We start from the raw sequence: 26,467 nt of genomic DNA, 5'->3' as shown, positions 1-26,467 counted from the left end.
AGGAAAGGTGTTAGCTCAAGGTGACAGGAAAATATTGCTGCAACCTAATGCGAGTAGAGAGGTACTGCATGTGGGTTACAATCCTTAATAAATGTAGCAGCTGCTGTTATGCTTGCCTCAGCATGCTTTATCCATAGTTCACATTTCCCAATAACTCGCTGAGACTGTAATGCAAACTGCAGATGGAGCAAAAGACTGTAGATGCTTGTGCAGCGTTTAGAAAGAGATAAGGCTGGCATCCTAAGCTGTTAAACATATTTTAAAAGGGTTGAGTTGCAAGGCTTTACCAGCAGTGCTGCACACCATCATATTACTGCATGTCTGAATGCCTGCCTTAATTTTGCATTGCTCAAGAAACAATAAGCGGTTAGAAAACATAGCCCTTCATGAAATTTTTATGAATGTTCAGTATAATTATCTATTTGCACTGTGCACAAAAAAGCCATCTCAACTTCTTTCCTTTTTTAGTGGCTTTGTAACAGAAAATCAGCTTCCACACAAAATTCAGTATATATCCTGGTCACCCGTTGGACACAAATTGGTCAGTAAAGAAAATAAAGTGCTAGAATGATATTGCTTTGTGTGGCTAGAAGACATTTATTTGCCTTTTGTTATTATTTTGTTAGGCCATATTTTTGACAGGCCTCTGTGTATTAACATTGGTTGTGAGCAAGAATTATAAAGAAAACATTTTTAATTTGTTAAAATTTAACTTGTCTGTGTCTCAACAAAAGAATCCATGTTCTCAACTACATTGTTTTCCAGTTAGCTCGCTGGTCTCCTATCAAGTATTGACCAACAATTGTATATAAGATTAAGCATAGTTTGATGGCCTGAAAACCAATGTGTTTTCCTTTGACACTATATAACAGGTGTTTAATATGGAGCTTTAGAGATGCAGTAATTAAAATCTTTTAAAGATTTTTTTTCTCTAGAAAATGGCTGCCAGATTCTTATTACGAAGAAGTTATTTTCTTTTTTTTTAGTAGCTACTTGATAGCAAAGTACGCATTTCTCAGTAGTTATAATAGATCTGCTGCATATGTTAACAAGTTTATAGACTTCGATAATTCTTGGTTCCAAAGCATAAACCCAATGACAGTTTGTGGGTTTTTAACTGCTTACTCATTATTGACAAAGTATTTTGCAAGAAAAAATGTTTAAGCGTACTAATTTCAGAAAATATCCAAGCAGTGGGCTAAATATGAATGGATAATTTATTAAGATGTTTTTTTCTATATTCTAGGAGAGTATTAGTTCTCTTAATTAAATTAAATATTATCATATTCTTTATCAAGAATTCTCAAGGCAGAATACAGTGAAGATAGTTTCCTGTCTTCCTGGTACTAATAATCTGTGTCGTCCTTGCATCTCAGAGATTTAGGAGTTGCCTTTTCATTTAAGCAGAAAGTAGTTAAAATGTTCCACTGATGTTGCTAACAAATGCTTATAGCTTCAAGAGGCTAAGAAGTGGTGTTTGTGATGCTGCTTTCTTACCCATATGGCCATTCATTTGATTGAAATGTAGAGATACCTAAGGCCTGCAAGCATTTCTTGCAAGAACTGTCTTTTGAAAACTAGTTTACTGGAAAGAAACAAACTAGCCCAGAGAGAGTAAAACCTTTTTTGGTCTCATCTTGCATCATGTGGGCCTTTTGACTGGTTTAGGAAAGTTCAGTTACTTTCTTTTTAGTTGCTATGTATTTCTTTTTATCTTCTATTTTTGATGGCATCAGAAGGAAAAGGCACAAACCACTTTGTCTGAGGGTCTATTAAAAAAACCTCTTAAAAGGGTCTCTTTCACGTGTTGTTTGTTTTTTTTCATTATTTTCTGCACCAAAGCTAGCCATGGAATCCTCTAAAGTGATTAAAAACAAAGTGGTTCAGTATTTATTCTGACCTAGTTAAACACAGAATTTGGCTTGTAATGTGTAATTTCTTTAGTGAGGCACCTACTTTTGTATGCAAGGAGCGTAGCATTTATTTCCCATTTTGTATTCATTATGTCTTCTTGTTGGTATAATGTAAGAGCGTTGACTGCAGAAGATCTTAATCTAACCCCTGTTATTGGAGCCTATATGCATAAGAAATTCTTTCTTTCCTTAGGTATATGTATATCAGAACAATATCTATTTAAAGCAAAGTCCAAGAGAACCAGCAATTAAACTCACTAGTGATGGAAAGCAGAATGAAATATTTAATGGGATTCCTGATTGGGTCTATGAAGGTAGGTAAATATTGAAGGGAAGCAGCTAGCATGCTAAATGTTTTGTTTAGATTGCCTGGTTCTCACAATCCATTCTGAAATATCTGTGAATATATATTATTTTTAGAGCCCTAAGCATTACTTCATTTCCATATTTTATGTGACATACAGTTGACTGCATTTTGTATTCATAGTGTATAATCAAAATCCTGATTCTTTTGTTACAGTATATCAGTTTATAAATTTGGTTTCCTTCTGCTGCAAAGGCAGTGGCCAGGAATTAAGCTTTCATGGAAGTTTAGATTCTGGTGAAAATTTGGTACTTCAATGTGCCAAACAATGTAAAGAAATAAACACATGCATGCCTGAAAAACGCAAGTGAGTTAAATGGGATCTGTGTGCCTGCTTTGACAGTTCTTAAGGCCTTTCAGAATTGTATTGCAATATGTTTGGTGCTATTTATTTAGTATAGCTCTCCGTACATGTCAAGGTTTCTAAGAGTAGAATGCTAAAATAGATTAAAAAATAGATAGATTACAGTGATAAACTATTATGTTTGGTTTTTTCCTCAGAGGAAATGCTAGCAACAAAATATGCACTGTGGTGGTCTCCAAGTGGAAAATACTTAGCATACGTACAATTCAATGATTCTGACATACCAGTTATTGAGTATTCATATTTTGGTGAGGACCAGTACCCTAGAAAAATAATTATCCCATACCCAAAGGTATGTTTTCTCATTCTTTTGACTTTATGTTGAGAAAGTAGTTATGACAATGATAAAAATTAACTGTGCTTAAAAATAATTGTATTACAGTGGTTAAATGCATTGTTGCCTAAATTAATGAAAGAAAATAAATGTAGAGTTTGTTCAGAGAAGTTCTAAGAAGGTGTAGGTATATTCAACATGTAGGTATTTAATAATATCAGGGAAATAAATTGAATTACTCATGTAAGTAAAAAGCATGTGCAAAATGCATGCTTGCATGATCAACCCTTTCTTTTTTCAATTCAGTTTTCTTATTGTGATGTGCAGTTATTTTTAATTACCGTAAATGAATTATGAGACATGTTTTATTTTTACAAATACAGGCTATGACAGCTTCACTTTATTTGCACATTTCATAGTGCTTTTTGATCTCAAGGGGTTTAAACTGCTTTCAAGTGCCAGATCTAAGACAAGAAGGTTTTGGGTTGGCATTTCTTTAGCATGTATATTAGAGAGCTCTCCTGACTCTTGTCATGTTTGTATGATTGCAAGTGATCATGTTAATGTATCTTAAGAAGTTACTCGCCTGTCAGCTCAGCTGCATTCTGAAGTAAAGCTGGATGGTTTAGTCCCCACATGGAGGAGAATTAAAAAACTAATAATGTATGCATGAATAAACAAGCATGGTAACAGTTTAGTTTAAACCATTTTATTTCAGAGCTCTGATGTCAAAGAGTACTTGCAATCATGTGAATTTACTCCTGGAGTTTTATGCCAAAATAAATGGAGTGCATGCTGCAAAGATCCACACTGCAAATAGAAGGCTGGTTCCCATCAAGCACATTTTCTGTAATTAAAAAAAAAAAAAAAACACAACATTTTAAGGGTTTCTTCTATATAGTAGAAATAAGTTAAGCAACATGCTACTGCTGTAGTGCCACTCTGAGATCTTATAAGACCACATTTGCCCTATTCTAATCAATTGAATATATGTTTTGTAATCTATCATAGAATCATAGAATCATAGAATCTTAGGGGTTGGAAGGGACCTCAAAAGATCATCTAGTCCAACCCCCCCTGCTAGAGCAGGGTCACCTAGAGCACGTCACACAAGAACGCATCCAGGTGGGTTTTGAATGTCTCCAGTGAAGGAGACTCCACAACCTCCCTGGGCAGCCTGTTCCAGTGCTCTGTCACTCTCACAGTAAAAAAGTTTTTTCGTATATTCACCTTGAACCTCCTGTGAAAAGTGTTCTAATTTTCCTTGATCTGAATTGTTCAGAGCATGATTTGAATAACCTAATATATTTTCTTTGAAGGCTGGGGCTAAAAATCCTACTGTTAAAGTGTTTATCATAGACACTGTTAACCCTGAAGTATTTGGTCCTAAGGAGGTGCCAGTTCCTGCAGTCATAGCATCCAGGTAGTGTGTCCTCAAATAACATCTTCTCTCTTTTAAAAAAAAGGTTTTGTCTATTTATTTTAAATGCTTCAAACTCTGAGTTGTTTTCTAAAAATGGAGTGCCATATTCATCTCCTAGATGGATCAGAAATGAACTAGAAGTGTATTTTGATTCGGTCTGTCCATCTGATATATTGTTAAAAAGGAGAAAGAAATCCAGAAGACGATGGAAGCTTTGCTATTGTCCACAAAGCAATAATGGGGGAATACAATTGCTAACAATGTTTCTGTATTCCTGTTCTTTAATAACCACCATTTCTTTCTTATTTTTCTTTTATTTTTTAGTGATCACTATTTTACTTGGCTTACTTGGGTAACAGATAGTCGAATCTGTGTGCAATGGCTAAAGAGAATCCAGAATTTTTCAGTTTTAGCTATTTGTGACTTCAAAGAAAATTCAAATACTTGGGACTGTCCAGAGGTAATAAAGTTGGAAATACCAATTTAAGTTTACTGAAACTAGCATTTGCTAATCCCATCTGCCTAGCTATTTTAACACCTACTGCTCACGCTTAGGTTGCTCTGACTTACTTGCAGAAGTATATTTAATCTTGCCCTGAATTATTTTAGAAAATTATTGTGTGCCTGCCATAATTGTATTATCCAATGTTTGATCACATTCATCTCTGAGCTACTAGTGATATGTCTTCAATATTTTAATTGCTGAGGGAGGGTTGAAAAAATTTAATTGCACCAACAAGAAATAAAATCACCAAAATACCTTTTTAGTGAAACTTAAACAACAATCAAAGCAACAAAAATAAGAAAAAAATATATTGAGCAGCTTTCAATGCTGTTGTTTAGTTCCTTCCTGCCCCTCATCTTTAAAAGTGGAATCAAATAGGATCTTTATTATTTTAAAAACAAAACCTTAGTATACTACATGAAATTTCATACTAAGTCTGACTAAATCATATCCTTTATGAGTAATGTTAAATTCGTTGAAAGAGAATACAGATTAAAAGCAGGTTTTTAGGAGGGAGGAATTATTCTGTCTTAATCAAAGCATACAGTTGGAGAAAGCAGACAAGTTTTCAGAAACACAATCCCTTTTTCAGGTCTGAAAAGAAAACTTCAGGCTAAATCCAACAGTACCTCTACATTCTGCTTAAACATGTCATTCTATCATTAAGAGAGTTTGGAGGGAAAAACATGCTCTGTTGAGCAGGAGGATAACTTAGATAGCCTAGCTATCTATACCTATTTGTAGGTAGTTACAGATCTTAGGCACAGAAGCCTATACAAATATTACTTTAAAAGACCTTATAAAGCCTGAAGACTGCAGGCACTGATAAATCCATATAGATCCTGAAGGAAAAGGTAACACTGAATTTCAGCAACACTAGTACAGGAGTCTCATTTAGTGTGTTTTAGTATTGGTGCTGTTAGCAAATGTTGTTTTTAGAGGTTCTGATGCAGAACACTTATAAAAATTCAAATTAGGGTGAAACATTGGAGTACTGGAAAATAAAAGGCAAGAATACTTACAAAAGTGTCCTGTATAACTGATAAATAGTAAATTCCAATTTTATTGACAAGCCTTTCCAAGCTGAAAATAATTTTTATTCCTCTATGATATGCCAATTGTTGGAAATGTAAAAAGAAGCTAAGAAGCTGTTCTTTCAAAAACATTGTAATTTAATTTTCTACTGAGAAATATGTTAATTTATTAGTTAAAAATAAGTATTTAATGCAGCATTTGATGTGTTTTGTAATTGTTCCACTTTATAAGTACATTAACACTGAATCTCCTATCTCTCCTCCAAGTAACCTACATTTTACTAGCTAAATATTGTAATGTACAGGAAAAAAAAATAAATCAAAGGTTCTAGGATTCTACCATAATCCACCAAAGTAGTTTAACACAAGCTTAACTTTAAACATGTAAGCAGTTTTATTTATTTCAGTAGGTCTGTTTATGTGTTTAAAATTAAGCATGTGCTTAATTGCTTTGCTGGAACCAGACCAGAACAATTAACAACTTGCAAAACTGTGTTCATGATTCTTGTTTAATTGCATTTCTCTATGAAACGTTATTTATGGAGTCACTACTGACGTTTCTATAATTCTATATTTATACAGTGATACAATGCTTTTATCACATTAACGTTTGCACAAATGGCCAATTGAAGGAGTGTGAACAGATGGGAGTGCTGTATTAGCTCTATTTGCCGTTAGAAAGTACATCTCTGTACGTTTTCCATTGGCAAAAATAGTTCTCATGTTGATTTCAGATTAAATCAAGACTCTAATGTACAATAAATGTGCTAGGCTTTACGTACTTGAAATAATAACAAAATATAAACTACAAGATATTCCTAAAATGTTGATTCATCAAAATTGTTCATCTGTTTAAGACTTGCTCATGTGAACAGACCATACAAATCAATATAACTTCAGTGGAACTATTCACAGGAGTAAAAGCTAGGCATGTGTTTGTGAAACTGGGATAAAAAATATAAATCATTCTTTAGAAATCAAATTTGTTTCAGATTGTAAAGGAATACTGTGTTAAATTAATAGCATAAAAAAAGTTTGCAAGAGAAAGAAAGAAATACATTGAATGCAGAATTGTGAAATATTAAATCACTTCCACCATTCATCCAGCAAGATATTACACTCTTCTATTAAAATCTAAGTATTGAAAATGCAATAGAAACTTTATATGTAAAACATAACTAAAGGTGCTTTTACATTTTTATTTACAGAAGGCACTAATTTCTTTATCCTCAGTATAAGATTTTTTTTAAGTGTTGAAAATCAGACCCTTTAATATCTCTCAGCTGAGCACCCAGTATGGAGACCCTTAATTTCTCCATACTTTACATAGTTGAAATATTGAGCTTGTATTTTTAATGTTTTTGAAGTTTTCATTGTCACATTATCCATTGTTACAAATTAACATCACATCTTTGAAATAAAATATGTCAAATGAACCAGCTGAGAATCTAACACAGATTTTTAATATTATTATTCCTGAAATTATTTTATTTGTTTTTTTACTGAAAATGTCATAATACTAAGTAGTTATTAACTCCTGCTTTCAGTGAAAATGTTTCATAAAGGTAAAACAATTACTTTAGATTTTTTTAGCTCTGATGATAGCTGTTAAAAAATACTTTTAAATAATGGCCTTAATAAGGTAACATTATTTACCTCAGACGACTTTCAAGCCACTCAACCTTCATAGTAAGTATCCTAAAATTCTCTTTTACCGGTGGCTGCACTTTTCTCATTTGAAGATTGTGAATCTCTATAAACTAATTCTTGAACTTCTTAAAGATTGTACATTTTCTTTTGTTTTTCAGAATCAACAGCACATAGAAGAGAGTCTAACAGGATGGGCAGGCGGAGTAGGTTTTCTTGCCATACTCTATTCTCTGCTTTGATTTAATGAAAAGTTAGTGTTCTGCATCTTTACAGCAGTGTTTTGAAACAAGCACTATTCTGAGACATTAAGACACTGCTGCTTAAACTTGTTGCACTGTAGCATTGAGACATTTAAGGCTGTGTTAGGCATTGTATCTGGCTATCTGCTTTTTGCCTCTTTTGGGATTTTTTTACCTGTATTTCCCCGGTGAATCAGCCAAACTCTGGTCCACAGCATTTTCAGTCTGGCACCATTCACAAACATAAGCTTTATTCAGAAACTTATTTTTTAAAAATCCACTCTACCTATTTTTAAATAAGAAAGGTCATTCAGAATATATAAACAATGTATTCCACTTAAAAGTAGAGAGCTTTCATTTATGGGGTACTTGAAGTACGTATCCTATCAGCTTGATAAATTTGACATGACACATTAGAAATTGTAATGTGTACTGACTGAGAGATGGAATATCACAGGTAAGAACTTGTGTGAAGGACTTTGTCCCATCTGAACTAAATAGTCTCATTACTTTCAGTATGTGCACTATAATCTGCTAAATAGCTTGGTATTCTTACTTAAGTCTCATCAGCCATTTTTCTTCCATTGTTTCAGTTCTTTGTTTCTGCACCATATTTTACATCAGACAGCAGTTCATACTACAAAATTTTTAGTGACAAAAATGGTTATAAGCATATTCATTACATCAATAGCTCTATGGTAAGTCAAGCAAAGTGTTCTACCTTGATCTAGTGAAAGTTCCTGAAATCATTCTAGAATATTCAGTAATTGATATATCTTGCTTCACAGGAGAATGCAATCCAAATTACAAGTGGAGAATGGGAGGCAATATACATTTTTAGAGTAACAAGTGATGCCATGTAAGTATCACAAAGAAGAGAACAGGTTGTGAATGTTGTCAGTAAAAACAACCCTTAATCATTAGAGCACCATTTGTTAACTCATCGAATTGTAACTGTGTATAATTTGTTTTGTATCTGAATGCATCCATAACAACTTTGTATGCAAAGGCACCCCACAAGTTTGCAAACTTGGTTTACTTATGAGAGATTCTTTGCAAATTGCCCTCATTTTCTATTTATTTTCCATCCCCCATCTCAGAGAAACTTCCTTAGAAAGACTTCAGTTTAAGCATGTGATTAACCCTCATACAATTGGCAATTACTTCAGTCGTCTCTCTTATTATGGGCTCTCTTTCATGTTACTATATAGATCAATGCAACTTACATAATTAGAGTGATAAGCTCATGCAAATTAAAATAGAACTCCTATTTATATGGTTTATTGGTCATCTAATCAGAGATTGAGCAAAGATATATTAAGATGAAAGGTATATAAGCTTAATTTGCACTTCCATCACATGCAGAAATCTCAAAAAGTCTAAGTTAACTTACAAGGCAGCTTTTCATCTTGATGCTGGTTCATAGGTCATCACTTTATGGATTATTTATTAACATATACATGAATTTACAGTTTCTATTCAAGCAATGAATTTGAAGGCTATCCAGGAAGAAGGAATATTTACAAGTAAGTATTATCAACATCATCTTAATGATACTAGGTTTATAGAAGATAGGTCTAGAATTGTCAGTCAAATTATTTAATTTCAAGATCCTCAAGTAGTTTCACAAGCTATTTTAACTAAATCTTGACCTTTGATTGTATCTAAGAATTGATGAAAAATAGCTTCTGAAGTTTAAATATGAACTTTGCAGGAAAAAAAATGATAAAAAGGGAAAACATTTCTTTTTAAATTGGGCCTTTCTGAAAATACAGTGCCTATGTTATAGTATATGAGGCAAACACATGTGAAGTTAGTTGTGGCAAAATCAATATTTCTTTATTTTATTTCTCTCCTAGAATCAGTATTGGAAGTAATCCTATCAGAAAGCAATGCATTACTTGCAATTTAAGGAAAGAGAGATGCCAGTATTACACAGCAAGGTTCAGTGAACGTTCTAAGTATTATGCCTTGATCTGTTATGGTATGTATAGCGTGGGAGCAAACATAGTTTTCTTTCAAATTTATCAGAAGAATTTATCATACATAATACTGATATCCCAAATAGCTAGATGAATCATAGAAATTTCATACTAAGCAGGAGAGATTTACATAAATAAACTTTTCCATGTCCAAAAACAGTGGGAGGAAGTTTCAGAATACATATTTTCACTCTACTTTTTTTTTTTTACTTTCTCAACAAAAATCTTGATTTCCAGAAGTAAAACAAATTTTTAATGTTCTTCATGGCACAGAACAGATTCTTTACTGGATTGTCAAAGTTATGCTTTTTCTTGCAGCAGCAAGAATGGGATTCAGAAACATACACAGGTTTCCAATTCGTGTGATCCAAGTTAGCTTTGAGAAATTACTACAGTATGTTTCCCAATTTAAGTTATTAAAACCACAAAATGTTGAATATGTACTACCTAAGAACATTTTAAATAACTAAACACTGAAACCACTTGTAACTCAGATGTATTAGATTAAATCTTAGCTCTATTGAAAGAAGTTAGATGGTTTCACTGATCTGAGATTTCATCCATTGGCGTAATCAAAAAACTACTAAAGTCACAATTTGAAAAAAAAAAAACACAAACCACCACCACCAACCAACCAAAGAAAAATAAAACAACACACCACCAAGGTATTTTTCCTTTTGCCTATTTCATATAAAATTTACTGTTCTTCTGATTCTGCTGCACTGACTTATCAGCTGAGTAGTTCCTTAGACTTTCTGTTGAGCAGAGAAGCAAATGTAGCAAATAATACCACCTTTCAATCATTCTTGCACAAAATAGCTAGGAAGGTCATCACCATATGAAAGCCACTCACCTTCACAAATACGATGTGACATGTTCTCAGAAGAATGTTTCACATTGTTAATTCTGCATTCGTCTTACGTAATCACATCTCAGGTGTTAACTAGATGTGACCTCACCTCTAGAGAGGAAGAGTTTGTTAGTAGATTTAAACTACTTCTATTATGTTTGGTAAGCAGTGCCTCCATGTATGCAAGTCTACGTACACACAGAACCTTAAGTATTTCATGCTGCACTGACTTTTGGGTTATAGAAAAGAGAATATTCAGAATTGTGTATCAATTTTGAGCTCTTTACATCGGTCAGTTACCACTGCTAATGTAATACACACTTCACTGCCAAATTCCAGCTTCAAACTAAACTGCCTTATTACCATTCTAATGACAGGTCCTGGGATTCCCATTTCTACTCTTTTTGAAAACCATGGTGATAGAGGTACTGCAAAAATCCTACTTATTTCTGAGCTACTGTTTTTTTCACTGATGTTCGCTATGCAGATCCTCTGATATTTAGCTGGTGATCAAAAAGCCTTTCATCTTGTTACTAAAATATCTAGTATCTTTCTAGATCTGTTAATTAGTAAATTCAGTGAACACACTGATGCCTTTACTTTCATTCCTGACTCCAGCAGCTTTATAGCATCCTGATATTTTTCTTGTTTACACACTTTTTTTTTATAGATGCAATTAACATCGGCAACACTTTGTCTACCAAATATCAAGTCAAACTTTGTAGAAAACATTTTTGTGATTTCTAAACTATTCCTTTTCACATTTGGATGAGCACAAGATGTTCTGAGTTTTTTCATTAAGCAACCCTACCTTATACAAGAGGCAACAGTGTACTATTTAGAGGTTGCAGTTTGAGCTATTGTACTGTATTAATTAGAATTTGGATCAGTGACTTGCTCTTCAGCCATCACTGGAGATGTCAGGGAAGAACAGAAGTTCTTTCAGATTATCAGTTCAAATGACTAATTCAGACAAGGTGTAATTATTGATACAAAATGGGAACTCCAGCAAGAAACATGCAGAGCTGTCATTCTTTAAGTTGACTGTTAGTGAGAATTGTCTGGAATCAGGCCAGGCAGGAATCTGGACACTGATTGGATGCTGGAAGAATTTGCTAACCATGAAAATACTTATTACTCTGCAGTGAGTTTTCTCCCTCTGTCCCTTGTTTTTCCCTAAAAATTCTTCTCCAGCTGAAAGATCTGTGTCCTGAAATATTAAAAAAATTATCACAGTCCTGTAAAAAACTTCAGTGACGTGGCATTTCCCCTTCCTCCCCACAAGAATCAGTGGAAATGCACTATTAGTTCTTATGCCAGGGTCCTTACAGTTCAGCTTGCATTGATAACCCACTACTAATGGATTGTTGTCTGACTAGGAGACATGAAAACACGAGGAAGACAAGTGCTGTAATATCGTTAAGCTAAATTAATCATGGTGTTTCCTGTTAATGAATTGCAACATCTAACAAATATTTGTGCAAGTTAATACCAGTGCCTTTCTGTTATTTAGCTCTGTGATCAAGCCCAATTGGAAGTGTCTGAGATGATTTCATTACTCTGCTTGTAAAATTTCACAGTTTTTCTTTCTATTCTAATAGTATAAAATAAAGGAATCTCAGTTAATTAAGAGCAATTAACAATAAATTAGTTAATAATTCAGGCATTTCTTTTACTTAGAGCTCAGAGTACTGGAAGACAATTGGGAATTGCAGTTAGCTTTGCAAGAGATCAGACTGCCAAAAGAAGAAATTAATAAACTTGAAGTGGATGGTATAAGTAAGAATTACGCACCTTTACTTCTTATTCCTACCATGTTAATGTTTTACCTTCATTTTGTTGTAGTAAGTATCATCTTTCTGTAGAATAAACTTATTAGCCTGTCAGATTTTGAAGAAGAGGCCTGGTTCTGCTCCCTTTGACAACAACGAAGTTCTCTATGCCTTAGGGTATCTCCCAGTAAAACAGTAGTTAAAATACGTCTGTGCTTCCCAATGCATTTTTTTTGCTTTTAAATAATTTAATACTACTGGTAAAGTAACTAAATATCATTTAAAAACATAGTATGGTGGTAATAAAGCATGAAATGTAAACTGCTGCTCATGTGTTACACATGCCATTGACTTGCATACACTGTTGTTTTCACGAGTGACCTTACAAACATTATCCCATGGTAATGAATCAGTGTAAAGTTTCCAAGAATAATATCTGATAATGTTAACAGCAGTTATATTCGTAGTTGGTTTTTTCCAGGCATGTGAAAAACTGAGAACCTAGAGTTATGTGAAATAATAATTCTATGCGTAGCTAAATTAAAAGTATGCACTGTATATTTTCAAAGTTGTTCTTCAACAGCTCAATATAAACAGTTCTGTGATTCGCAGTTCATACATTGTGCAATTTGTGCTGATTCATTTTCATATACTATTACACCGAAGTCTGGGTTATGCCTGGAGGAATATCTTTTTATCATTTCAATATGTCTTTTCTAGATTTGTGGTACAAAATGCTTCTGCCTCCACAGTTTGATAAATCCAGGAAGTACCCTCTGCTTATTCAGGTGTATGTACCACTTCCTTTTTTTGAATATTGTTTTTTTTTTGTCAGAAAACATACTTCATATAATTTAACAAAACCTAGGATATTTGCAACATTTTATGAAGCAAAAGCAAAACCATGTAGTTCTGTTTTGCTGTGGTGGGTTTTTAATTATATTTCTCTAATGAGTTCAATGGAAATCAGAGGTTTTAAATGTTAATCTTAGCATGCCAAAGATTAGTTCCTCAGAGAAAGAAAAAGGATAAAACATGCACTATTGTTTGGAGTTCTTAGCTCAGTTGCTGCTTCTTTCATGAGGCAGTCTGAAATTACTGACTTTGCCTTTCCTAATATGAAAAAATACAAGAACTGACTTCATTTTTTTTTAAGGAAAAAAACCAACCAAACACCCCTAAGCCATGTAGTTTGGCTTCTTTGATCAAATGTTCCCTCTAAAGAGCATTTGACATGAATTTAATTTATTTCAGACACAAAAGGCAACCAAAATTGCAGTGGTGCAGAAAAAATGAGAGGCAGAAAGGAGAGCTGAGTGGGTGTAACAAACCTTACATCATTTTTTATTAGCCAGATGATCCAAAGCTCCAAGAATGTTAAGTATGTTTGAACGAAGTTTAGAGTATTAAGTCAGTTGTGTCCTTGAGGTCAAATGTGTAATTTGGGTTAGGCCAAGGTCTCTATATTGCTCAGCTATGTGGGGTATGTTCTCCCCACATCTCCAACAGTACATGATATTCCCTACTGAAACAAAGGTCTAGGGGATGGCCAGAAAGCATAAAGAGCTGTAAATTTTCCTCTTGTTTTCTTTGTCATTGCTGACTGCATGTGGAAATCAAATGCAGAAAAGCACTAAAAAGGGCTGTTACACTTAAGGAATCTGGAGAGAGGAAAGAATTTAGTATTTGAGACATGAATTTTCCAAGGATTCCCCTTAGGACAGGTATCTGATGCTGCACCCCTTTGTCTAAACTATAAATGAATGATTTGTCTTAGGCATAAGACCTAAAGGATTAAAATTTTAGATAGCAAAATCTTGCAAATATATGAAAATGGTAGTCAAATTTTTGTCTACTGAGTTCTCTGGGCCACAGCCATATAGTAAAACACTTGTGGAGAAAATGTAAGAAGTACATATAGTCCAGGATCTGGTTAACATTTATAAATTTATAAAAGTATGAGTTGAAAATGTGTGAATTTTCATCTTCAGGTATGGAGGACCTTGCAGTCAGAATGTAAAGGAAACATTTAGTATTAGCTGGATAACATATCTTGCAAGCAAAGAGGGAATTATTGTTGCTCTAGTGGATGGCAGAGGGACAGCTTATCAAGGTGACAAGATTTTGCACGCAGTGTATCGAAAACTAGGAGTCTATGAAGTTGAGGATCAAATCTCAGCTGTGAAGTAAGTAGAATATATCTACCTATGTAACTGTTGTATTTACATAAGTACAATAAGTAATGTGAAAAAAAAAAATACTAAATATACTTCTCAGCCTTTCGTCTGGAAAGCTGAGGTCTTCAAGAAGACAAGACTCTTAGAAACAAAATATTACTGAAGTGCACTATGTCATTGAGGTTTTGTGTGGTTTATTAAATCTCCATATACTGTTGTGAACAACAGAAAGTATCCAGGGTCCTCTGGTAGTTATTCCCCAAGCTCCTTTGCATCAAAACACTTAAATGTTCCAAGGGAAAAGAATTCTCTAAGCAGACTTTTTAGGAGGGAGTGAAAGCTGAGGTTTTCTAAAGAAATGCTGCCTATTAGGCTTATAGCTGCAGTAGCATGGCTAAAATGAGCATTTAAAGAAGTATTAGTTTGGACCACACAGAGATGAGTGCCAGGCAGTAATAAAGAATTTAGTCTAACATTGATCTGGAATTTGGCCCATCAGTGTGTGGATAGATTTCCAGGTGCAACAGTAAATACTCTCCCCCAATAATAGATCTGACTTTGAGTAGCTTAGCTAGAAATTAGCAGTAGCACTCTAGATTCCACAGTTTTCTCTACTTGTTAGAGAGCACTCCCTGCATTACAAGTGTGTGTAAGGAGGGTATCTGTTCCTTCCCCTTTCTGCGTTGTGATACTTCATTTTCTTCTCAATGATATAAACATGCCATTATCCTGTTCAATGATAAATGAAATAGAATAGTTGTGTGTCATGTCACATTTTTCTATTAATTTGTTATTTGATTTGATTCTTGAAACTTTTGTAGCAATGTTGTACTTTAAAATATGACAAGAAAGAGAATGCTTTTTTATTACTCTGAATCATCACTCAGACATAAAATGTCAGATACAAGGGGAAACTAAACTGATTCTGCAGAGGTAAAATCTGCTGAGACAGGCTGTGAAGAAATGACCTCAGACTTCACACTTCCCAGTTTTCTGTCAGCACCTAGACTGAATTGTTTATTCAGTTAAATGTATTGCATTCCATCTTCCTGATCTAACACATGGTTTAAGATGCATGATTTTTAGAGAGGATCCTATACTCCAGTGGGAAGTTCTTGGAGGGGCTTTTACTATAGGAGGAACCTCAGGGATTAAGTCAGCAATGTAACAAAGCTGAATAATTTTTTGGCTTTTTAAACTTTTTCCCACCCACATAGCATCACGTGTTTTGGATGTTGCCAGTCACTCATGCTTTTCCTAGTAAAGTAAGGCTAGCAGCTGCTGCTTGATTTCCAGGGATGTATCTGAACCTATTTTGTTCTCAAACCTATGCAATCTTTGCTTCACCTCCTTTGCTGTTGTTAATACTTGTCTGGAAGTACAGTCTTCAGAATTGATTGCAGGATTTTTGTAGGAGATGTAATATATGTGAATCTCTTTGATTTGTTTTACTACTGAGTGCATAAGCAAGGTGTATGGTTCATCTATTGCAAGTTCCTTAACTGTTTGGAGCTTTAGCAGAGGTTTTCCTCGTTACTCTTTTTTATTATAGCAGCAGTATGTGGTTTTCAGGCACATAAAAAGAAATCTTATTGCTCCAAGGAATCACTGATCTCAGAGGCTGATTCTGTACCTTTTGAGAGATCAAAGTATCAAATCATGTAAGATGAGTGTTTTGAACATCTGGAATGATAAGGTCTGAACATTAATGGTAATCCAGCATCTTTGGCATTGTGACAATGAATATGATAATAGCTTGTGCGTAGGTAGAGCTATAGGACATGAAATGTGGTTACCAGTAGGAGTACACTTTTTGAACTTTTTTCTCTGTATGTTTGTGTATGTGTGTACATACGTATACTAACATACATATACATGCATATGTACAACATGCGTATAATGTATGATGTTTAGTCTGGACTAAATAGCCCTGTGGATTCTAAATATTAGAAAAAATAATTTCTTTGCCAAGAGGCGAGTTGTGCCTCATCCATTGGAACAAAAATTATTTTTAAGAAAGTATCTTTTTCATTTTTTTTAATCGTTTCACAAAAAAAGAATCCTTTTCCTCTGAAATATCTATTGATTGAATAATTGATGCTTCAGAGAAATCAGACATGCTATCATGATATGTTTATTTGCTAATTTCTGTGATTTTCTTTTCCACAGGAAATTTATAGAAATGGGTTTTATTGATGAGAAAAGAATAGCAATATGGGGCTGGGTAAGTGGTGGTGGTTTTTGTCTCTATCTTGAAATAATCCTGCAGTGTAGTTTGTTAATTCTTCCTTATTCTGTCCTAAATATGCATATAGTATATAAAGTTTCTTCTACCAGGGTTTGATGGCATTGCCAAAAGGGATAGTTTCTGATGGTGTGTATATACAAGTAACTGCAACAATGGAAGACCCTGGACAGGGATCTTTGGTACCTTAAGAGAGGGTATTTTGAAAGACTAGGTTTAATAAATTGTTTGTACTTTTTTAATTTAAGCAAAATGGAGATATTTTAATTGGCTTTCCTTTTAACTTAGGGACTTACTGGCATGGTGTCAAAATTCAAGTATTGTCCTTTCTAATATGAGATTAAAATAATGAGAAAAGTCCTATGAATATCTCTCATCAGAAAATGTGACCCTTATGTCATTTGAATCACTGGCTGGCTTTGAAATGGTATGTGGGTCTGAGAGGTGTACAACATTGACAGCTTCACCAAGAAGTGGAAAAATTGTACAGTAAAGGAGTCTTTCCAAATAATTAGCCACTCTAATTTTCATCTCTGATTTTTTTTTTGCACTTGGCTTTCTAACACTCCCTGAACCTTTCATAGCTAAATGTATTGCAAGTCTTTATTATTTAATGGTCAGATTCCACTACTACTATGCACTCAGAAATAGAGTAGCATACCTCAGTTACAAGTTTTAGGATGGCACTGTATTCTAATAGGAGAAAAACAAATTACTGGAATAGTTGAGGTTCTTTTGCCTGTGCTGTCAGCTTCAAAGAAGGACCATTCATGGAAATGAGATGCAGACCTAGTAGTGGTGTTAGAGGAGAGCTGAATCCAACCCCAGTGGCAGCACAAATGCCACACAGCCCCTTTATAGAGATTTCTAAGACATTTGGGCCATCTGACTCAATTGCTTACATTCAACATGAATAGCTGGATCAAGAATATATAGACTGAGCAGCAGCCCTGCCTCCTACCCAGCTTCAGCAACTTCAGTGTAACAGAATTGTATTAGGCAGGAGAATGAGCTGATAAGCAACCCCTGAGAGTCTCATGGATTGGAGACAGTACTGTAAGGAATACTAAAGGGGATTGGAGGCCAAACCTATGTTAGTCACCCTTAGTCCTTCTCTCAGTAAATCAGTATCAGCTATCCAGCAGTAACATGCAGCATTAACTAAAAAAATGTACTGATATGTTAACCACTTACTAACAATTTCAAATATTTTTTTCTTTGTACGTGTTCATTTTTCTCTGTTTATCATTCAGAAAGACCTTTTATTTCATTCTCTTTAGCTGCCTGTCTTTGCTAGAATTCTTCTGAAATGCCAGTGTTCTTTTTGTTTAATTTTTTTGCTGGTTTTTGTTTGTTTTCATTGGCCCAGTTTCACTGTAAGAGGCTTGCCCAGAAACACACTAGAGGATGGATCTTGCAAGATGCAGTTCAGCTGTAGCTATACAAGTTGTCTAATCTTAGCTAGCACATGAGCAAGGTTGCTAAAATCTTTATATGAAGCTTCTACCAAGTACTATTTAAATTACTTTGGTCAGACACTGCTATAACACCAGGATAAAATGGAGTACCATATAGTGCAGTTAAGTGACACAGACACTTACAAGTGAGTGATTCTAAAGTGGCATTAAGTTAAGGTCACATGAAAATATTTCAAATTTTTAATCACATCATATTTTATTTCACCACAGTGTTTCCAGAGGCAATTAAGAGATTTCGCACATCTAAAGTATTGTATCCCAGTAGTGGATATAATATTCCAAAAATGCACGATTGCCAAGCCTATCAGTCTTTTTCTTTTTTTCTTTTTTTTCCTATTTATTATGCCATTTCTTGTTTCATAACCTTTGAAAAGAGTTGAAAGGTGTTTCCTCATGTACAACCTGCAGCTTGGCAGGGTTGGTTCAATATGCCAATGATTAGCAAAAGTTAGGGAGTTTGTTAAGGTAGGGGAAATCGGTAACTTTCCTTGGAGGTGACACTGGCAGGGTAAGAGGCAATGAACACAAGTGTCACAAAGGAAGTTTTGTTTAGGTAAAAAAACTTTACAATTACAGTTATCAGCACTGAAACAGATTGAGTAGAGAAGCTGTATAATGTGGATGTGAATCTGATCAACCCCATTTAAATCTGAAATTAGCCCTGCTTTGAGATAGAGGTTGCTGTAGATTACCTTGAAAGACCTTACCAACTTAATTTTTTTATGATTCTAAGTGGTACGAAGAGCAGTATCCTGTGATAAGCATTGAAGAAGTAGCAAAAAAGAAGTGATTCAATAAAATCGTCTAATCTCTTTCACAAGAAATCACATGAGATCCATCTGAAATAAATAACTTATATCTTTTAAATTAAAATACTTTGTTGCTTTGTCCTCTGTGCATTTAAGGCAAAATATTTACTTTAGAATTAATTCTAATGAGTTTGATTCAGAAAACAAAATGTTACATCACCAATAATTGTAAACTGTCTGTGATTTCTCCCTAGTCCTATGGTGGGTACGTAACTTCTTTGGCACTTGGATCTGGCAGTGGGCTTTTTAAATGTGGAATAGCTGTGGCTCCTGTTTCCAGCTGGGAATATTACGGTATGGAAACTTGTCATAAATACTGATTTGGAAAGCAAGATGTAGCATTTAATTACTTTCTAAATGAAATCATTGCCAGAAACTGGCAATATGACACTTGAAGACATTGCAATTACCTAGACATAAAACTCTTAAGACTTTAATTTTTTCCTTGCTGAAAATAATTGACTGCAAGTGGCAGTTTGGAACAGACTTTGTCACACAGAAGAAGGTATGCCCAGATAATTCCATATGCACATCTGTAAGTGCTATAGCCCTCTTGATAAACTACTATACTTTAGGGTGATCTCCCTAAAAATGCTGTTAAAACAGTGTCACTGAATTCAGGAAAAACTGAAATTATTTTTCTGCCACTAATGGAACCACAGTGCACTTCAGTTTCAGATACTGCAGATCATCTCTGGCAGGAATCAGTATCTCTGATCATTGCAAAGTTCTTAAACAAAAGCAGTTGGAAAGAGAGGGAGTCAGTTTTGTCTCATATGATTTTTCAAACAAATTAAATCTTTGTCTGTTTAGATGTTTCTCAGCCACACCTCCTGTGTTGTTGTGTTACAAGACATATTTTTATTTATGTTTATTGTCTCAGGCTCCAAACTGGCCAGAGGAAACAACTCCAGGAGTATACACACAGGGCCTTACTGTGTGAATAAAGCAGGCACATGCTCATACTTGCAGACCTTATAATAAAAAGAATCATGGTATGCATGTTTTCAGTGAGCAAAATGTAGCACTTTGAACACATTTACTTAGCATATGGTCGTTTGCTAAGTCTTGGTTATGAGAAAAATTTTTTGTTAAATGGGGAAGATTCCTTCCCTGGCTGCTAGCACAGACATTCCTAGTGTTTATGGTGTTTTGCAAACAAAGAGGAAAACATTTGTATGACACAGGAAGTGTAGTCTTCATGTTTTCACTGGCATCAAGATTTTTTTAAAGACATTTTCACTCTTGATTGAAAAATTATTTCCAGAATGCAGCCATAAGGCACTATTTTTGCAGAAGTCCTTCAATAAAAGAGGAATTATACACATTTATCCAAGTATTAGAAATTGCATGTTTTTAAGTTACAGTAGATTAGACCCACACCATTGCAATTTCTACCTTAGCTGAATTTTCAGGAGGGAGTTACAGAATCTTGCTAAAAACATATTGTAAAATCCAAATGGGCAAATCTACCTCTGCTAAGGAAGGAAGGAAACAGAAGGAAGTCATGAGTCGTAAGTTTTGGCAACCAGATCATGGTAACATTAGGGTAACCTGTGTTAGGGGCAAAACCACAGAATGCTACATATTTGAATGTCTAAGTACTATCAGTGTCAGATGATGTACTGGCCCCTAGAGCTTCTACATTCTGTCCCACTCTCTTTTAGATACACAGATTAGAGCCTGGACCATAATATTTTTTTCTTAAATCCTCCCACTCACCTCTGTTTTGTGTCAGAGTTAATAACAGCTGAACAGTTATAAGATGGCAAGGGAAATGGCATTTGGGGACAATGTATAGTTTAAAACATTACATCTGTGGCTGTTTTATTAAAATTTGCAAATTTTCTCCTTTTTCTTCCTCAGTAATTCACAAGCCAAATCTTCCACTGAGTCACTTTTATGCAATTCTGCTGACCTCTGTGGACTTGTTGTAGCTATTCTCATAGAAGAGAGTGGAGAATTTGGCTCAGAATACTGTAGAAATGCCAGCCATTCAGAAAGAGTCTAGTTTAAGCCTAATATGGTTGTTTGACACTGTGTTGACAACAGGCATTGCACATTTTCTGTTTTCATTGAATGATTAAGGATTCTGATAAACTATATAGATTTTTTTGGTACTTAGTTTATTATGAATTGACATAGTACACATCTTTATCACGCACTGGTAACATATACAAAGGATACATAATAAACCACCTGAACATTAGTATATTGAGTCATATTCCTTCCCTTGGAGGATTCTCTTTTCCACTTTTTAACAAATTTGTTCATGCAGCATACCAGACTGGACAACAAGGTAACAATCCCAATTCCCTATTGATGAGGCCATCACCTCTTTTATGGAAGGGAAAGATGCAACTTCTTTGTCAGAAAACCCTGACTCCAATAAAAAAAATTCTTGTAATACTGCAGCTTGACTGCTCGATATGTGTCAGTTGCTCTTTCGAGGCAAGGTCATAAAGTAAGTAATGCTCTACGAGTGACAGCTGTTGTGTCTGTTTTCCACAAATTTTCATAACAGTGCTTAGTTAAATTACAAATATCCAGGCAGCTCAAAGATAGCTGTTCCTACGGATTTCTTGGTGATATATACTGTTCAGTTATTCACATTTGTTTTGTCAAATCTGTTACCAGTCTTTGTTGTAATTAGAAAAAGGAATTAAACAGAGACCTGAACAGTAACTGCACCACTTTTTCAGTGCAAGCCTGTGTCATTTCCTGTTCTCCTAGTTGCTGCATATACCCATTCAATAGGAAAAGGACAACATATATATCCATATTTCTGTATATATACCCATCCCAGGTAGGAATTCTGCTCATCTTCTCTTTTCCAGATGTCAGAAATAGTTTGTGTCATCTTTCCACCATGCACATTTATTGGTTTATTGGCTTATTCATCTGACTTCTGGAGTTCAACACAATAGCATAAAGCAGTATCAGTTAACTACCGTTGTCCGCAAAGCCTTCTGTGGGTTTCACAAGTTAGTATCAAACCAGTGTTTCTACAAGGACAGTGTGGAGGACATTTAATAATTAACCTTCACAGTTGATTTTTTAAAAGATGTTTAAATTTTATATATTATGAGCAAATCAAGCAGAACAGATACAGTTAAAATCAATGACATTAAATTTTCTACATGCCACTTGAGGCACAAAAATATCTGTACATTCTTCGTCTTTAGCTTTTTTCTTCTTTAATATCCCAGCATCAATCTACACAGAACGATTTATGGGTCTTCCTGCAGAGTCGGATAATCTTGAACACTACAAGGTGAGAATTCTCTTTCTGTGTTGATCTGTCTTAAACTTGAATCACACTTCCATGGAGAAGTAGAACTGTGAAGAAAGAAAATGACCCACCAGCTCCCATAGTGGCAGTCCTGAAGCAGCTAAGGTACTGCTGTGAAATTTGTATCTCCATAGTAACTTGTGGGTTTGTATTTCTCAATCCTAAATATGCTAAATTGAAGGATACTCATTTTTTCACTTGGACAAGTTAGAGAGTTCTGTGATTTTAAACTATTAGCCCAGGAAAGAATTCATGGGAATGAGGTTAAAATGTGATAAGGTTTTGGTTGGTACTGTTAGCTGCAGTATGCAAACTGCTTCGTGACAGAAACACTCAGTATCAAACTGCCCTGTTAGAGCTGTATGGGGACAGGGATTATAGTGTTCAGGGAATGACACATGACAAGTGCTGTGCTTTATGTGAACTAACCCTTAGAAAAGACACTAAATATATATGACTTCTATTATAATCTCAGATTGATATGAAGTCACTGCTGTCTTTATTATGCCAGTCCAACTGTTTGATCATTGTTCTACTAGGCATTGAAAGCCTTTCAGCTCAGTGACTGATCAGTTTAAATTGAAGCTGCTGAACTGTTCATTTTTCCTCTCAACAGAATTCAACTGTGATGGCAAGAGCAAAGAATTTCCAAAACGTAGAGTACCTTCTCATCCATGGAACAGCAGATGGTGAGGTTTGCAAATGGCAGTACAAATACAGAGCCAGAATCACTATGTTTGAAAAACATTAAGCATCTCTCTCTGCCTTTGATTAGGGTCAGTACTTAGATCTTTGGTAGACTTCCATATGACATATTACAAGATGCTTACTCATTCTTAGTAATGTCAACTGTATCACTTGATAATTAGTGGACACAACTTAATGCACTATAACTTTATGCTTTGTGGTATTTACACATTTCAACAGCCAATCTCTTTTTTTTTTTTCCTTTTTCAGATAATGTACATTTTCAGAACTCAGCACAAATCGCAAAAGCTCTGGTTAATGCACAGGTGGATTTCCAGGCAATGGTAAATAACAGAGTACTTTTCATTTTGAACAGTGGTTTATAGCTTTATCAGTAAGCTTATACGACATTTGGCAATGTTTTTAAAAACCCAGTTCAACGGAACGTGCTTTAAAATCTGGCAATTGCTAGTGCATTTGTTACTCTTCATAAAAAATTTCTTCCTCAAAAGTATTTACCTGCTTGTTTTTGTTTTTCTTTTTTATTCCTTCTTGCCCTTTGGATGCTAGCAGGCTTTCTGTCTTGTCAAGAACTTAGAGGCTTTTAACATGAGCCAGGGAGACGAATGAGAATCTAGCCTCCTTTATGAAAGTTGCTAATAGCTAGTAAAAGAGAGAAAGATCAAGGAGCTGGTTTCTGGGTTCAAAATCATCACTGATTCTGATGGATTGATGGATTCTATCTTGAAATGGACATGTCTGCCAGAGGCACGAGGTGAAATAAACAAAAAGGGTATAAGGTATCCTAGCAGTATATCCAGGATCAGAAAAAAAAGGGGGGGAAAAAAAAAAGGAAAAAAACCCACACCAACCACTAAAAAAACCCCAAACAAAAAAATAACAACTAAAAAAAACCCCACAAAACCAACCACAAAAAACACTTGCTACGGGTAGCAGGTACAGACAATGAGAGAACCATGTAGACAAGAGGTGAGAGGATATAAATTAAGAATGAATAGGGGAAAAGTAGTTCTGAATGACATGCTAAGCTCGGCTTCTACACCTTTTTTCTTGGTGCTAGCAACCAAAATGTTTACCTGCTATCAAATGTACTTGCTTTCTGTGTGAACTCCCCAAAAAGGGTTCACATAGAGATGCCTTTGTACTTGAGGTTTGTAGGCCTTTTCGTGTATTCCACGTCTTCTGCCTTCTTCACTGATACTTTGTTTCTCAAATATCTGGAACACTGTATGCAGTTATAGTCATTCTAGTTCTAAGAGAAATGTCAGTTATTTCTAAGTGTTAGCATAATTCATACATGTGTTTTATTTGCATTACACCATTCATAATGTGCATTGCCCTGCTGTAATGAAGGATTTTTTGAATAGAATTCCACAATGTTTAGCTGAAAGCTTGTTGCTCAGAGCCCAGTATTCCAAAGCAAGACTGTGACCCTCCCATTGTCAAGGCCATCCAGCAGGTCAAGGGCATTTCACCCCTAAGGGCATCTTAAAGCTCTTTTGCCTGACTTGATACAACTGACTTGTTAGTACTGAGGCAGTCATGCTTAATTCTAGATTAAAGAAGGTTTAGAAACTTCTTTTCAGCAGGAATATGAATATACTGGAAACTGATTAAAAAATACTAGCAAGTCCCTCCATTTTCCTGAGGCATTCCCTGTCTTCTAGATGGTAATAAATTAAAGTTCTTGCATTCTTTAACTATCACAGAATGAAAAACATGGGGGGTTTATGGCTTTTTTTTTTTCTTTCTTTTTCAGTGGTATACTGACCAGAACCATGGAATTCCAGGCCTTTCCAGCAAACATCTCTACACACATATGACCCACTTCCTCAAACAGTGTTTTTCTTTGTCAGAATAAGTAGGCTATTCAGAGCATGCTAAGGTGACTGATACACCTCTGGCAGAATGCAATGGTAACAGTACCCAGGTTATATAGTTTTCAGGTGAATTGATAAGAGGAACTTTGAAGTTTTAAACTTGATGTTTACATCCACTTTTGATATTACATATTATACTAATACATGTTTTGGCACATTTAACACGTTTGATAGAAAAAATAAAATGAGAATGTTAAATGCCATATGCTTTTATTGCCCTCTTGCTTAAACTTACATTCTACAATTCGAAGATAGGTGGTCCCTTGCAAATGCACAATGCCAAATGAATATGCTTGCATTTGTTAACTACAACTGTAAAATGAGAAAGGACAAAGAAAGCACTGCAAGTGCTAATTTGCATCCTAACAAGAACCAGTTTCTCAAGATTTTTCCAGTTTCTTGGAAATAATCCAAGTAGGGATAGGAACACACTACTTAAAGCTGAAGTCTGGATAATTATTCAGAATGTTGAGCATTGTGTTAAAATTTTATTCAACTCTTATTTGAAACTTTGATTCTGCAAAAATCTCAGGATTGACGTTTAAATAAGAAAACCAAACATTCATTATAGCTATTTTATCTCAGTGATTTTTCTCCCTGTATTCAGAATATGTGAGCCATACTGACCTGTTTTTAATCTCTAGTCTTCACTTTAGCATTCAAATTAATCTCAATGTCATTCATCCCAGAATGGAGGGAAGGGATCAAAGGATTATGCAGTTTTTCTTTGCTTTGTTTGCAGTGAAACTATTTTAGGGAATCTTTTTTAAATGCTAGAGGCTAGTATTGATTGGAACATTCATATTCTTTTGAGTAGTAATTAAATCAGCCCTGTCTTAATAAGTATATGAACAAGATAATTAGCCAGAGATCTGCTGTAGATTAAATTATTCTCTGGTCATGTGTTTTAAAAATTCTGAGATAGCCTTCTGCATATGAACTGTAGTCCGTCTAACACAGTCTCTCATCTCTGCTGTTAGGCAGTGAGAGTGCAAAATAACCTGAAAAAGGTTGTGGAATAGTCTTCCTACAAAGCAAGCTGCTTCCTAAGTCTTAGTCAGAGATTGTTTGTTGCTTCTTTTCGGAAAAGCAAGCGGCTTCATTTGACCTTCTTGACAAAAACGTGGGGTTTAGCCAAAATCATTAAAGTGTGGAAGTGATTTGCTATGTAACAGCTCCCTTCGTTTTGTTAATGGCAATATCAAATCTGATTTTCCACACATGAGAACATTCGTCAGACACATCTTTATGTAAATGTAGTTGCCAAGCTGTTTGTAATGGTTAAATTATACTTTGATGGGAACTCTTCAGAAAATACTCAATTAGTTCAGGTTTTTTTGGAAATGCTGCCAATTATGTGATGTTAATGAGCTTTTTGTTGGTAATGTAATTAAAATTCAACTGCTATAATGGCTAAAGGAAAAAATTATAGCTCTAAGAAAGTTAACATTAAGCAAATATAACACAAAGTGGGGCTAATTAGATTTTGATTATATAGTCCTGTGTGC

General features: G+C 34.8%; 1 protein-coding gene across 1 annotated transcript in view; it reads left to right on the top strand.

The window, feature by feature from the left end:
- Window positions 1–25,098, top strand: part of FAP (fibroblast activation protein alpha) — a 34,426-nt gene extending 9,328 nt beyond the window's left edge. The window contains exons 7-26 of the mRNA XM_051623733.1: window positions 469–541; window positions 2,107–2,227; window positions 2,779–2,933; window positions 4,235–4,338; window positions 4,663–4,798; window positions 7,686–7,730; window positions 8,360–8,464; window positions 8,555–8,625; window positions 9,239–9,292; window positions 9,626–9,750; window positions 10,976–11,023; window positions 12,279–12,377; window positions 13,091–13,160; window positions 14,362–14,556; window positions 16,717–16,771; window positions 19,274–19,373; window positions 22,289–22,353; window positions 22,988–23,060; window positions 23,329–23,402; window positions 24,839–25,098. Of these exons, the coding sequence (XP_051479693.1) occupies window positions 469–541; window positions 2,107–2,227; window positions 2,779–2,933; window positions 4,235–4,338; window positions 4,663–4,798; window positions 7,686–7,730; window positions 8,360–8,464; window positions 8,555–8,625; window positions 9,239–9,292; window positions 9,626–9,750; window positions 10,976–11,023; window positions 12,279–12,377; window positions 13,091–13,160; window positions 14,362–14,556; window positions 16,717–16,771; window positions 19,274–19,373; window positions 22,289–22,353; window positions 22,988–23,060; window positions 23,329–23,402; window positions 24,839–24,940 (1,870 nt within the window). The 3' untranslated portion in view covers window positions 24,941–25,098. The remainder of the gene's footprint in view (window positions 1–468; window positions 542–2,106; window positions 2,228–2,778; window positions 2,934–4,234; window positions 4,339–4,662; window positions 4,799–7,685; window positions 7,731–8,359; window positions 8,465–8,554; window positions 8,626–9,238; window positions 9,293–9,625; window positions 9,751–10,975; window positions 11,024–12,278; window positions 12,378–13,090; window positions 13,161–14,361; window positions 14,557–16,716; window positions 16,772–19,273; window positions 19,374–22,288; window positions 22,354–22,987; window positions 23,061–23,328; window positions 23,403–24,838) is intronic.
- Window positions 25,099–26,467: the final 1,369 nt, after the last annotated feature.

This window comes from Apus apus, chromosome 6, assembly GCF_020740795.1.
Source record: "Apus apus isolate bApuApu2 chromosome 6, bApuApu2.pri.cur, whole genome shotgun sequence".
Taxonomy (NCBI): domain Eukaryota; kingdom Metazoa; phylum Chordata; class Aves; order Apodiformes; family Apodidae; genus Apus; species Apus apus.
Note: the sequence above shows the minus strand (reverse complement) of the source record. Positions and strands in the feature narration are given on the sequence as shown.